The sequence below is a fragment of the Pteropus alecto genome, unplaced genomic scaffold, assembly GCF_000325575.1.
Source record: "Pteropus alecto unplaced genomic scaffold, ASM32557v1 scaffold100, whole genome shotgun sequence".
NCBI classification, from domain to species: domain Eukaryota; kingdom Metazoa; phylum Chordata; class Mammalia; order Chiroptera; family Pteropodidae; genus Pteropus; species Pteropus alecto.
The window spans coordinates 1,513,914-1,529,112 of record NW_006430723.1 but is presented as its reverse complement, the minus strand read 5'-3'; the positions used below and the strand labels follow the sequence as shown (position 1 = coordinate 1,529,112).

The window sequence follows — 15,199 nt, the reverse complement described above, 5'->3', positions numbered from 1 at the left end:
GATGCGGAGAAAAAGGAACCCTCATACACTGCTGGTGGGACTGCAAATTGGTACAGCCACTACGGAAAACAGTATGGAGGTTCCTCAAAACACTAAGAAATGATCTATCATATGATCCGGCAATCCGTCTTCTGGGTATTAACCCCAAAGACTTGAAAATCCATATCTGAAAAGATATTTGCACATTGATGTTCATAGCAGCATTATTCACGGTGGCCAGGACATGGAAGCAACCGAAGTGTCTGACAATAGATGATTGGCTAAAGAAGTTGCGGTGCATATATACAATGGAATATTGCTCAGCCATAAGAAGAGATGAAATACTGCCATTTGCAACAACATGAATGGACCTCAAGATAATCATGCTAAGTGAAATGAGCCAGACAGAAAAAGTTGAAAATCACATGATATCACTTGTATGTGGGATATAAATCTAAAAGCAACAAATGAACAGGACTAACAAACAGAGACTCATGGACATGGACAATGGACTAGTGGTTACCAGAAGGGAGGGGGAAGGGGGGGAATTAAAAAGTAAAATGTTAAAAAAATTATGTATATATAGTATGAAAAAAATAATAAACTGGCATTTAAAAAATGTAAAAAAAGAAAAAAGAAATAGGTTGGCTGAATGGATAAGAAAACTAGACCCTTATATATACTGCCTAGGAGAAACTCACTTCAGATCCAAAGACACACACAGACTGAAAGTAAAGGGATAGAAAAAAATATTTCAAGAAAATGGAAAAAAAAACAAAAAACAAAAAAGCTATGGTAGCAATACTGATACCATACAAAATAGACTTTAAAACAAAGACTATAACAAAAGACAAAGAAGGACCCACCAATCACACTTCAGGGTATTTATCTGAAGAAATCCAAAACACTTACTTCAAAGGGACATGTGCATCCATATGTTCACTGCAGCATTATTTACAATAGCTAACATACAGAAGCAACCTGGATGTCCATCAATGGATGAAAGAAGCGGTGGTACATATATACAATGAAATATTACTCAGCCATAAAAAAGAATGAAATCTTGCCATCTGCAACAACATGGACTAACTTAGAGGATATTATGCCGAGTGGAGTAAGTCAGACAAGAATAAGTGCCATTTGATTTCACTCACATGTGGAATCTAAAGAACAAAATAAACAAATAAAACAGAAACAAATTCATAGATACAGGGAACATTTTGATGGTTGCCAGATAAGAGGCGGGTTAGGAGGATGGGTGCAAAAAGATAAGGGATTAAGAAGGAAAATTTGGTAGTTACAAAACAGTCATGGGGATGTAAAGTATAGCATAAGAAATATAATCAATAATATTGAAATAACTATGTATGGTGCCAGTTGGGTACTAGATTTATCAGAGTGATCACTTCGTAAGTTAAATAAATGTCTAATCACTATGTTGTAAACCTGAAACTAATAAAATATTCTATATCAACTGTAATTGAAAAATTAAAAATTATTAAAAATAATGATACAACTACCAAAACATGGAAAGAAGGAAGGGATTTACGGGGTAGTATAGGTTAGACAAATCTTCATTTGTCATAGAAATCAATAGATAACATCTGTAGTTGGTAAATCAAGAAAGAAGCATATTATTTAGAAATATAGGTAACCACCTAAACTAAAAACATAAGGGTGAGGGGCAGCAGCTGTATTTCATTATAAAACATTAAGTAATTACTTGATTTTTAAGCATGTATACATATTGCCTTTATTAAAAAAGAAAAAATGGTTTCCTACTTAGAACATACACTAAGGACATAACATTTACTTTACCAGGTACAAAATAATATAAATGGACTGTATGCACAGGGCCAAAATTTTAGTCTACTAGTGTAGGATAAGCAGAGGGTTCAATTACTGAGATAATTGGATTGGAAGATGAAAATGAAAACATCCACCACTCAATAAATGGTCATTATTAAAAATTCGAGCTACGCATTATGCCATGGAAGAAGCTAGAGTGGAAAACTACATAGGATCTCTCCACTTCTATTCCTGGCACCCTCCAATTTATGACCCACAGGGCACTAGTGTTACGTGTGTCTTTAAAATACAAATCTGATATCGCTCATCTCTTTGAAGAGCTGGTAATTAAAAATGAGCGGATAAAGTAGTCTCCAAACATTTTTGAATAGAGAATTTACAGAAAGTCGATCACAAGGTGTTTGCCTTATGTAGATAGCTAACAAGTTAATTTTAGGAAAAAATGAGATGGAAAGAGAAGCTTGAGAAAGATCTAAAAATTAATAAATGAAGCTGATCATTAAGATACATGGAAATGTATCTTAAAAAGATACATTTTTGATATATTTAGAAAAATATATCAAAAGGGCCAGGAGCCTAGATTATACAGAGATGCAAAACAAGACCATTAAAATAATGAAATAAATCAAGAAAAGATTTCTGAAGGTAATGAGGTTTGAAGAGGCAATGAGAACACCCTAGTATGGTGAAGGTACATGGCTTTCAAAAAACTAGTCAGAGTACGTGTAAGTAAGAGTAAACTGATCAGATTTAGGAATTAAGCAGCAGAAACTGCTCTAAGAGAAGGTAGCTAAAATGAGGTATTTCAAATATTTGCTATTTCAAGGACAAGATTTAGTTAGTGCATGAGTTAATCTAAAATTCCCAAGAACAAACAGACAGAGGCAAGTACAGAATCTCACTGCAGCAAAATAATCACTTACCACTAACTACTGAAGAAGAAAAAGGAACAAGAAGTAACCCTTTAAATGTTGGCAATTGTCTCTGATCTTTAGCATTATGATGAGAGGGAAGATTTATATCTAGGAATGGAAATCAAAGTAGGAATCAACCTTCAGAATCCAGCGAATTCTACTGGGGTCTTCATTTCTCTTCCATTTCAGATAGAAGCAATTTTCAGCTAAATCTCACCAGATGTAGCAAGTTAGTTTTTCCTATCTTAATAGGAAATAGGAAGAAAGAAACATCACAAACCCAAAAGAACCAGGCATCCATTTTATTAGGTTTTGAACTCAGATCATTAGCATAGAAAAGACAAGTGGAAGTAATTACCCACTGATAGAGAACTCACCTTCCAAAAAAGCAAACTCATCCACAGCTTCTATTGCATTATCTGAAACACAAAGCAAAGGGACACCTGACTATCTCTGGTCATCTGGACATCATCCCCCAAAAACACAACTCATACAGTGCAGGGCACGAGGCCGTATGCAAATCAGGGCATGTATAAAATTTGTCCCTTTGCTATTCTGAGATCTATGTCTACTCTACTACCAAATCTTACATATCAGCTATCTCTCTACAAGAGTAAGAAAACCCTGAGCAAATACTGGTCAGTGGAGGAAACCTCTTTGCTCTGAAAATCATCAGAGAAGAGTTTGGCAATATAGCAGAGAACGTGAGAATACGGTATATGAAAGCTTACATATGTGTTAAAGTTACTAGGCTAGAAAGGAGAGTCAGAAATCAAACGTCCAGTTTCTAGGGGAAATAAAAATGTTAACCTTTGCACAATGTGGCAGAAAGCATAAAGGGGTCTAGTCAGCTTTGGCAACAGCTAGACTCCTTTCCTTGTCTGTCCCACCACCCCTCCAACGACCCAAAGCATAAAGACTCTAAAGGTAGGGCTTTCTGGCACTGTGGCAGTCCAACAAAAAAACATGCCAGGGACAGACCCTGAAACATCTCCCATCTTACGGTGACACCTTCTTAACCAAAGGGAAGCCTCATCCAGCCCTCCCTTGTACACCCCCAATGCCAGATACCACTTTACCCAAATGCCAGTGACACTTTACCCAAATCCCTCCTTTGGAGGGTTTTCCTCTTCCCTTGTTGAGCACAGCAGTAGGCATCTTTTGCAATAGTCTCCACAAACAGTTCCTGTGAAGCAAACAAGGAGAGGTGTACAGTAAGTCATCACCTAACGTATACAATAGGTTCTGGGACTTTAAGCGAAAGGACACGGTAACGAAACCAATTTTACCATAGACTAAGTGATATAAACAGTTAAGTTCCTAGGGTACCTCATCAACAGTATATGGAAACAACGTTCAACAAAAAAAAAAAAAAAAACGAAGTTATTCGGAGATCTACTGTATCAGTCGGTTCTAGCATCATCTGAGAGAGGAGTGAAAGAGGGCTCAAGTGCACGGGGAAGTTCTCAGGGACTTCAAGTTCTACTCCCCTTTCCCCTCCCTCACTTGTAAATCCACCCCACTCATTCATCTGCAACTACAAGTTCTAAGTTAGACATGGGAGAAGCAAATTAACGTCTTTGGCCAGGCTCTCATGATGACGCAGGTGTGTTAGCAATACAACTCCTGTATGTGATCTTTTTCCTGTCTTCCCTTCCTACACTCACACCTCAGAATCCGGCCCGGGCCCTGCACCTCCCAGTCCTCCGCTCACCCGGCCCAGGCCCTCCTCTTCCTCTGCCCCCCAACTCCGGCCCAAGCCGCCGCTAAGCCCCGCCCCTTGCCACGCGCCCCGCCCCTCTCCTTGCGCCCCACTCCATGCGCCCCTCGCGCTCCTGCCTCACCGCGGCTCGTGCCAGAATGAAGATGGCTTCCTGTCCCGCGAGCGTCACGTCGGGGTCCGCCTTAACCAAGGCCTTCACTCGTGCCAGAGGCAGCCTCGAGAGACGAGGCCCGGGCGCACTGGTCGAGGCGTGGGGCTGCGGGGCCGCTGCCTCCCCACTGGGCCCCTCCTCCTCCCGGGGCGTCCCGCTTCCAGCAGCCACAGCCGCCATCCAGGAAGCGAGCAAGCTGCGCGCGGCCGCCGACTGTGCGCGCGCATACGGCGCCGGCGCCTTTCCCCGCGCGCGGGGAGGCCACGCCCCCTCTGGCGCGAGTGCCCGCCCTTCTAGCGGCTGCTGATTCCTGGAAATCCCAGCGAGTCGGGACCAGGTTCGAGGCCGGCGTGCGTGCTTGCTCGGTTCCACTGCACCGCCCCACCACTGGCTGTAGTGGCCCCGCTGGCCGTTTCCGTGACCCTCCAGCGCCGCCTGGCCTAGTTGAGCCCAGGCAGCGCCTCTCAGTTGAATATGGTGGCTGGGAGACGCTCTGGTTCTGGGTAGAGCGAGCGCGCAGGTATGGAAAAACCCAGACTTGGCCCGCCAAGAGTCTTAGTCAATGCAGAATTGATACCCAAGGCTGAGAAGGGCATGTGCCCAAGGGAGGTCCCGAAGTTTCCCAGAGGGCCCAGCGTGCGGGAAAGAGGGTGCCAAGGAGGACGCGAAATCTGGACCAGCTTCAAGGAGAGCAAGATGCTCTTGAAAGAAGGGTAAGACTTCGGCAGCAGAAATGGAAGAAGTTCAGTCCAGACGGGAAATCACAAGAAAAAGACATAGAAGCTGGAAAACAAAGTTGTGGCAATCACAAGACAGCCACATTCATTCGATCATGAATTACATCAAAGTCTTGCTTCTCAGACTTTATTCACAGGTACCTTTACTCTTAGAAATTATTGAAGACCCCAAAGAGCTTTTGTTTCTGTAGGTTATATTGACACTTGTATTAGAAATTAAAACGAAGTTTAAAATATTCATTTAAAATAACTGATACATGTTAACGTAAGTAACTAAATTTTTTTAATGAAAAAAAGCCTCTTTAATGTTTGTCTTAATAGAAGACATGGATTCTCTAGCTGTTTCTGTATGTTAACATCACTTTTCATATAGATCTGAAGAACACTCTTCTTGAGAGAAAGAATGAAAAGAGAAAATAACCTCTTCATGTTATTAATGAAACCAGACCTTAACTGTTTCTTTGAGTGTCTTTCTAGAAATATCAATATCTCCTTCCCAAACCCTGAGCAACAGCCAGGCCAAACCTGGCTCCATTGGACTAGTGTCCATGGCTGGAGTCTGCTAGAAGGACTATCCTTGTCCAGCTGATGAACTTTTGACTTACAAAAGCCTAAAAGTTCTCCCTCGGATCATGCTAACTAATCATTTTCTACACATGCAATGTATGAAGAGACATGGAGCCTGGCTGCCCACAAAGGAGAACCAAAGACTTCCATAAAGACTACCTGATCATCACTTCTCTAAGCCTACCCTACCCCTTCCTCTCCACCATAAAAATCACTACTAGTTCACTAATGGGGGAGACTAATTTGAGCCTTGCCTCTGGTGTCCATGTGGCTGCCTCACAATTAGTCCTCTCTGCAAAAGACCATTACCTCTGGATTTGGCTTTTCAGTTGTACATTCAGCAAAGAACCCACTTACTCGGATTGATTACATTAAGGAAGTAGTTTTGATTTCACAGACCCCTGAAAAGGGTCTCTCAGAACACACACACACATGTCTCCACACCACACCTTGAGATCTGCTGGCACAGAGGAAGAGTTGATATTTGCAAAAATAAGTTTAATATAAATCAATTCTGTTTTAAGAGCTTGCATTTTTTCAGCACTTGCTATGTGCATGATTTAAAGTGCTTTACATTTATGTATGTCATGTTGACTTAACATCATTTTCATAATACTCTATTTGAAATAGTTAATATCTTAACCTTATTTTACAGTTGAGGAAACTGAAACAGTTAATTCACTGAGGAACAAAGTAAAGAAAATGGAGTCGCTGTAGTTAAGCTACTAAATTACTAAAATCAAGTAGGTTGAGGTATGAGAAAATGATTATACTTTTGTTTTAACTAGCTTGGGAGCTTAAATTTTTAAACTTTGCAGTTCTACATCAATGCCCAGATACACATCAAATCTCCAGATAACCCTCTGATTACCCCACAAGGACTAAGGAAAGAATATTCATGTATCTAGACTACTTGACATCCAGATCACCAGACATCTAGAAATTACGCTCTTGGACTAACCCAGAGGCTAAGAATGCAGAACTGATTCTTCTCAAGAACGTGCATTTTACTAAAAGAAATCCCACCTTTTCTTTCTTCTTCAGAATATTCTGAGTATTGCCTAATTGTGTTTTCAGTTTTCAAACCCTAAAACTTTTGAATAAATCTTTATCATTTATTTCTAGCCAAAGCCTCCTGATTTCATTTACGTTTAGTCAACATCACCCACAGTGGGATGTGGTGAAAGTCAAGATAAAGTTGAATTAGATAACATCTGAATCACTCTCCCTTCCAAAACAATGTGGTGAACTCTACTGACTGGATTGGCAGAATAAGAGGCTTGACCAAGATTACAATCATCAGAAGGGGGTCTGAGTCTCTGAAAATCTCACTGCAGCCTCCTTTAGGACCTCAGCCCTGAGTCCATCTTCAGATTACATTTGTGGACACTCCTGTACCTAGAAAGCTCCACACAAAATATATAAAAGCATGGCCAGATTCTTGTGTCACTTTGCAGCAGAATACTTCATGGAGCAATATTTCAACAATGTCAATGTAGTTAAGTACTAATGACAGCCTAAATTCTAAGTTAATACAATGAAAGAGTTGACCACTGTAAGGACAGGATTCAGTGAGACTTCCCAAATGTTCTAACTCAGATGGGTTTTGGAAAATTGTCTCTTTAAGCTCCCTTTCTTGCCAGCTTTTTCTGTTATTTATATTTTCCCTACCTTCCTTTAATTTCCTCCTCTTCCCCTCCCTTTTCTCCCCATAATGCCCATTTTTTCCCACATCACTTGAGTATTTTATCACTTGGCCAAGCCCCTTACTTCCTTTCCCAAGTTTTACTGTGACTAACAGAAAGAAGTTTATTTAGACCACACAGGACTTTCTGACTATGAACGCTAAAAGGCATTAAATTATGTTAAAAGGGGAAATCATGCTTTACTATCTTCGAATTTCAGTGGCAAAGGGGCAGAGGAAACGAAGGTCAAAAAAGCCAGAAATTAAAAAGAAAAGGCTTGCATATCAATCCATATAGAATGAAATGCTAAAATCTTTAAAAAGCTACAAGAGGAAAATGCAAAAAAATGTCATGTGAACATTTTACATAATAAACTAATGATTAAAGACAACTTACCATCTACCTCCTAAGGTAAGAGTTCTATCCAGGGGATATGTATTCAAAGGAAACCAATAACACTTTATTTATTAATTTTTTTTTAAATAATTGCGTGTGTTAAAATATAAAAGTCAAAAAGTAAATTTTAAAGATCCGATTGGCTTTATTTATTCAACAGCTCATGGATTGGGCAGCATCTAACCTATCAAGTAGAAAGCAGCTCTGAATAGCTGTACAAGGCAAGAGATTTTTATAGACCAAAGAAAGCAGGAACAGGAAAGTTATACTGGGCATTTGATGATTGGTTAAAGCGGGGTTACTTTCCTTATACAGAGCAAAAGGAAATCATGGAAACAGGTTAGATAACTTATGCTAAGCAGACAAACATGGATTGGTTGACCTAGGCTTTCCTTTTCTAGAAGAGCCACGCATAGAAATTTAGTTAAGTTTTGGTTTGCCGACATGGAGTTTAGCATGACCATCTTTGGCCTAATCTTGGGGCTACTATTTTATGTGTTTGTATGTGTGTGTGTGTGTGCGTGCGTGCGTGTGTGTGTGTGTGTGTGTGTGTACACATACACATATATATACACGTGAAAAAATGAAAAAAAAGAAAAAAGTATCATGAGCTTGGCCATAGAAACCTTGGGAAGCAGGAATTACTTAAGCATTTAAAAGTCAAACTATTAGAAATAGAAAGTATATTGAAAAAAAGAAAAAAGAGAAACAAAAGGAAATATTTTTAAATCTTGAAAAGATAGGTCTTAAAAACAAGAGAAAAGTTTGCTTTTCATCAATGCAACCTTTGAAGAAATTGCTTAGGCAGTGGTTCCCAATTTTGCCCTCCTAACTTTGATTGAAGTAGTTTTTCTCTACAAATCTTAGCATTATATTTCTGGTTACGATGAATATAAGTTACCCTTGTTATTTAAAAAATTGCAAAAAAAAATAATTTTAAAAAGAAAGGAAATTTTTTTCCATCATAGTAGGACTGTAAAGAAACAAGAAATGGTTTACAAAGAGTGGCTGAATATGCACTGTGTACTGGAAGACATACTTGGTGAATAAATATACCCACCTAGATCAAAGACCATTAAGATAAAACACATCTCTTCTTCTTCCAGGCCAGACCAGGTCCTGCAGGATGTCAATAGTTCCAATCATCACCCCAAAAACAAACATGGCAGGGAGGGGTAAAAGCAAACTCCTTCGACTTGAAGGCACTAAGACTAGAATATCTTGGAGGCAAATTAACTCTGCCACCCTTGAAGATGTTGCCTCACACTTCTCTAACACCAGAGCCAGCAGAAGTGAATGGATTCATCACTATGCAAGTGTGTGTGTGTGCACATGCGTGCGTGCATACATACATATAAGAGAAATGCAATAAATATCTTGAAATAGAGATTCCATGGCCACTAATTTATTTATTTTTTGATGAATAAAAATTGTACAATTTAAGGTATACAGCATAGTATTTCGATATGTGTATACATTGTGAAATGATTACCACACTCAAACTAGTTAACATATTCATCACCTCCCATAGTTACCCTTGTGTGAATATCTTAAAACACTTGAGATCTATTCTCTTAGCAAATTTCAAATACACAATACATAACTACTAACTATAGTCACCATGTTGTACATTAAGTCTCCAGAACATATCCATCTCATAACTGAAAGTGTGTACCCTGTAATCAATATCTTCCCTTTTCCTCCAACCCCAGCCTCTGGTAACCACCATTCTAGCTCTGTTATTATGAGTTCAACTTTTTTTTTAATCCCACATATAAGAGAGATCATGTGATATTTGTCTTTCTGTATCTGGTTCATTTCACATAGCATAATATCCTCCAAATTTATTCATGTTGTCACAAATGCAGGATTTCCTTTTTTTTTTAGGGCCAAATAATATTCCATTGTATATTTTTGCCACATTTTCTATCTATTCATCTGCTGATGGACACTTAGGTTGTTTCCACAACTGGGTTACTGTGAACCATGCTGCAATAAACAAGAGAGTTCAGATATCTCTTCAAGATACTGATTTTATTTCTCTTGAATATATACACAGAAGTATAATTGCTAGGTCATATGGTAGCTCTAGTTTTAATTTTTTGAGGAATCACCATACTGTTTTCCATAATAGCTCTATCAATTTACATTCCCGCCAACAGTACACAAGTGTTCCCCTTCCTTCACATCCTGGCCCACACTTTTGACTTTTTAATAATAGCCATCCTAGCAGTTGTGAGGTGATAGATAGCTCATTGAGGTTTCGATTTGCATTTTCTGGATGATTAGTGATAGTGAGCACCTTTTCATGTATTTGTTAGCTATTTGTACGTCTTCTTTGGAAAAATGCACATTCAGGTCCTTTACCCACTTTTTAATTGTATGTAGGTTTTTTGCTATTGAGTTGTATGAGATTTTTTATATATTTTGGATATTGGATATTTTGGATATTTATATATTTTGGATAATTTCTCCAATTCTGTAGGTTGCTTTTTCATTGTATTGATTGTTTCCTTTGCTGTGCAGGAACTCTTTAGTCTGATGTAGTGCTACTTGTTTATTTTTGCTTTTGTTGCTCATGCTTTTGGTGTCAATTCCAAAAATATACATATCATTCCCAAGACCAGCATTAAGGAGCTTGACATTCCCTATGTTTTCTTCTAAGAATTTTATGTTTCAGGTCTTATGTTTAAGTCTTTAATCTGGTTTAAGTTGATTTTTGCAAGTAGTATAAGATAGGGGTTCAATTTCATTCTATTTCATGTGGATAACCCATTTTCTCTAATTCTACCTCCTTAAGGTATTTCATTAGTAGAGATCATACTTTTCTTTTTTAAATCCCTTTAAAGATATTCCCATGGAAGTAGGGAAATAGATTATTCAAGAGGGCCAACTTTCTAACAAAAAATATGGCCCCACTCTTATCTCATCATAATTGCCACCTCTATAAAAATAATCTGTGAAAGTGTCAAAGTTCAGTCCAGAGATGCAGCCCAAACTCCAAATTTTAGATGGGAGGGAAGATTCTGAGGGTCCAAATAACTCATGAAGGAAGTAGACAGGTGTCAGAAGCCCGTGGCATTGACCACAGATCTGATCAGTGAGTGGGGCTGGAATGATGAGGACAGGGCTCCTGATATAGAGGGAGTAGATGTTGCCTAACAGCCCCTGATATTTAAGACTTCTAGAAATACTTGGCTTCCCTAGGAGTTTACCCTGATGCTTATCTCAGATGCTGGCCTTTAGACCTTAGTAGCTAAACTCATCTCTTACCTTGACCCTGCCCCAGCCTCTGGAACAACTTCCTAACAGCCACTTCTAAGGTTTCAGCCAGGGCTCCTGCCTGAGTCATCTATTGCTGATCATTCCACCTGACTTTCACCTACCCACTTTACCTATGGCTGCTGACTAAACCTTTGCCCTACCTGACTTTCTTCCCAACTTATATGCCCTGTTGACCTCCCCCACTGTCCTGCTTTTTTAAGTGATCCAGACTCTAGTAAGAGAAATCAAATCAACATCATTAGGGATAAGCTCACAAATAAAATACCAATGATCATTAGGGATAAGCCCACAAATAAAATACTAATAAATGGAATGAGTTGCTCTAAACTCTATCTCCTCCACAGGCTTCTTCTAGCCAAGTGACTCTCAGTTCTCTTCTCCTTTTTGGAAATCTTAAGGGACAACACAGTCCTCTGTCGTTCCTCGATTTCTTTGTGTATTGACCACTTAGTTCTTCCCCAAAACATTAATTTCCTTGAGAGAGAGCTGATGTCGTACTATTTTTTGTATTCTCCACAGCACCTAACAGATGGTTTTATATAGTTGCTTAATAAATGCTTGCTGGTTAGTTGGTCTTTGATTAATTAATTTAGAACTCCATTATTTTTTAAGTCATTAAGCATTTCACAAAGAAGTTAAGCCCAGCATTTAAAAATCTGTAGAGAAAATGTACAGAAAAAAATAGTAACATCTATGGATTATATATCAAATCGATGAGATTTGGGGGGGTCATAACTGTGGAATGTGTTTTTTGTTTATTTGTTTTGTTTTGTCTTACCTTGTAAGAGGGGAGAGCAAACACAAAATTAAGCATGTTTATACTTTATTCAAACCCTAGGGTATTTGAGCTCAATAAACTTTAAAGATTTTTTAATCCAACTCCCTCCAATCCTCCCATTTAAAGTAAAAAAGCAGAAACGTAGGGAGGTTAAGGAACTATCCAACTTTCCTACAGAAAATTACCTCCTGGGTTCTGAATTTTTACTTTTTGGTAAAGTTTTATTCAATTTCTATTTTTATAATTTATATTTATAAACATTTATTACATTATTTTTTCTATTTTTAACCAATAAAATTTTCAAACATACAAGGAAGTTGAAAGTACAATCAATACTCATTTATCTATCCTCCTAGATGCTCAGATGCCTTATAGGCACCTCAAACTCATCCTGATAATCTTCCCTCTTTTGAGACTGGGAGTATATGCATATGATCTCCTAACCAAACACTTGAGAATCCCCTAACTGATCTTTTCTGTCCCTCTCTACAGCCAACCATAACCTTGGTCACCCCCACCATCTCATGTGTCTCTCCACCTGCCTCAGTTGAGGTCCTCATTACGCTCACCTGTACTCACCTCCCAACTGGATTCCTTGTTTTCAATTTTGTTCCCTGCCCATATGCCAGAGAGAGCTTCATAAAATATAGTTCTCATTATGTCTTTCCCATGCTTAAAATCTTTTAGCCACTCCCCCTAGCCTTCTTGATAAAGTCCCTGCTCTTAGCATGATGTGGAGTTTAGAAGAGAAATGGGGGGTGGATACAAGCTCTGAAATCACCAGACATGGACAGAGGTGAAGCCAAGACTGTGGTTGAGATCTGAGGAGAGAAAGAGAAGAATGCCCTGCACAAAGCTCTTTTCTCTGCTCCCCACAGAGAGACAACTGCCCTGTTGGGACAGATTCCACACTGTGAGGGAAGGGAGTCCGGTAGACCATCACTTAACTAGGAAAACAGCTTTCTATGTTCTTTGTAAGTTTTCTAACAGAATGAGTTATTTTTGTACTGGCTGGAAAATTACTGCTTGACTATCGCCCATGGGAACATAACGCTCCAACAATAAGCTTTCTGCTTCTGTACCCCCGCTTGCACAACTGACCTGTGGGTTGACAGTAAAAAGAAGAAAAATAGACTTGTGTGTTCAAACAGGATGAAAAATGGGGATTTAGAGCTTAAAAACCCTGTAACTCTACATTTCGGGGCTGTTTGATTTGGGGTCTACGTACCCCAGGCAGACCCAGCTGGCTGAATAAAGAGTGTGTTTCCTACAACTCACTGATTTCTGGTGGTCCATGTGTCTATTGGGGACTGGCGGCTACAACATTTTTTCAACTCTTTAATAAATTAAATTACATCTTTTCAGTTACTGATTTGATTGTTACTTTTGGCAAAAATTGCTTACCAACCTTCCAGAAATAGCTATTCTAAACATTCAAGAGGTGGGGAGGTAGATGAGTGTATAGGGATTCAAATATGTGGTGCCAGAAGGAGATTTGACTCCGGGTGATGAACACACAATGCAATTAATGCAATATACAGATGATATCTTATTGAATTGTACACTTGAAACCTAAATACTTTTATTAGCCATTGTCACCCCCAATAAATTTGACAATAAAAAAACAAAAACAAACAACAACAAAACCCAAATACATAAGATACTTATTTCTGCGAAAAAAAAAAAAATCAGCTGGGAGGTGAAAAAAATGGGTGGTAGTGTTGGAGTTAGGAAAGAATTATAAATTCAGAGGTGAGTCTGCTGGAGGTCCTTGAGGTCACACATAACAAAAGTTGGGATGCCAAGTAATGGTCATAGCACTGCCCTGGGGAGCCACTGAGCTGGCCTTCAGTCAACTCATTCTCCAGGAGCATTACAAAAGTCATACCATGTCTCTAGGCCCCAGTGTCCTATTCTATAAAACATAAATAGCTGAAGTTTTACCTCCTTTCCTGAAGCCTTAGGTCTAATCCTCCAAGTAGATTTAGAACCTCCCCCCGCCCCACCGACTGAACTTCTGCAGAACCTGCCCACAACTGCACTAAACTTGCCACATGTATCTGCAAGATTTGCTTCCACTAGACTGGAGATTGTAAACTCATATGCCTTCCTGGGTGAGTTGATGATACAGACCAGGAGATGGAAAACTATGGTCTGTGGGCCACATTGGCATGGCTATCTCTTTTGTTTTATAAATAGTTTTATTAAAACACAACCACACCCATTTGTTTATGTATTTTTCATGACTGATTTCATGCTACAAAAGCAGGGTTGAGTACTTGTGACAGAGACCACATTGGCCAAAAAGCTTAAAATAATTACTATTACTAGAAATGTTTGCCAACCTCTGATATAAATGATATCAGAGGGAATGCAAATTCAGATTGATATCAGAATGATATCAGATATGCAAATTCAGATTACTCTTCCAACTTTCAAAACTTCTCATTTTTAAAAAGGTTTGTGGAGCCTGCCAGCCACCTCTTGTTACCTCTGTAAGAAACTACACACTCCTAGAAAGCAAGGACCCCATCATTCCGCTTAGGATCATCAAGCCCTAGCACAATGCCTTGCATATAATGAGAAATCATTATTTATGGAATAAATATAGGTGGGACTATATTGTCTCTAGCTTCTCTCAGTACTAACGTTCTATAGTTCCCATGTCATCTGAGAACTTTTGAATAATAGTTTAGTGACCAGCTGTCATGCCATGTTTAGCAAAACGTGGTTGGTCCTAAATGCTTTAGAGAAAAAAATATGAATTCCCTGAGAAGCACACTCCTTTCTCGAGCCTTTAAAAACTGGTTAAAACTCTTCCTTCCAAAAAGTGTTCTCGGAGTAGCTCCACAGTCTTCAGCTACTCCTACATGGCACCTCCCAGGACCTCTGTAAGGTCAGGTTGATGCGTTTAGGGAATGCTGGCTGCGTGCTCCAGCCAAGCCATGGAAAAAGGATCGTGGCACTGCAGATTTTACAGTATGCCCAAGACAGGAGAAGCACACAGGGAGACACTGGAGAATAGATCAAGGCAGTGGATTCTATGGTATAAATTATGAGGACTATAAAGATCCAGAGAGGGGTAAGAAGATGGCTGAAGGAAGAAGCCACAGAGAGCTTCAGGATGGAGAACTACTCTGGACAATGGGTAAGATCTGGATAGAAGGACATTCAG

General features: G+C 39.2%; 1 protein-coding gene across 2 annotated transcripts in view; it reads right to left on the bottom strand.

The window, feature by feature from the left end:
- The window catches only part of POLE4 (DNA polymerase epsilon 4, accessory subunit), a 13,254-nt gene extending 8,443 nt beyond the window's left edge, over positions 1-4,811 (bottom strand). Inside the window, exons 1-3 of one of the 2 annotated variants that reach the window (XM_025049466.1) lie at positions 4,547-4,811; positions 3,782-3,888; positions 3,080-3,121 (exon numbers count right to left, since the gene is read on the bottom strand). In XM_025049466.1, the coding sequence (XP_024905234.1) occupies positions 3,118-3,121; positions 3,782-3,888; positions 4,547-4,756 (321 nt within the window). In that variant the 5' untranslated portion in view covers positions 4,757-4,811 and the 3' untranslated portion in view covers positions 3,080-3,117. The remainder of the gene's footprint in view (positions 1-3,079; positions 3,122-3,781; positions 3,889-4,546) is intronic. The other variant, XM_006905239.3, reaches the window with a different exon arrangement.
- Positions 4,812-15,199: the final 10,388 nt, after the last annotated feature.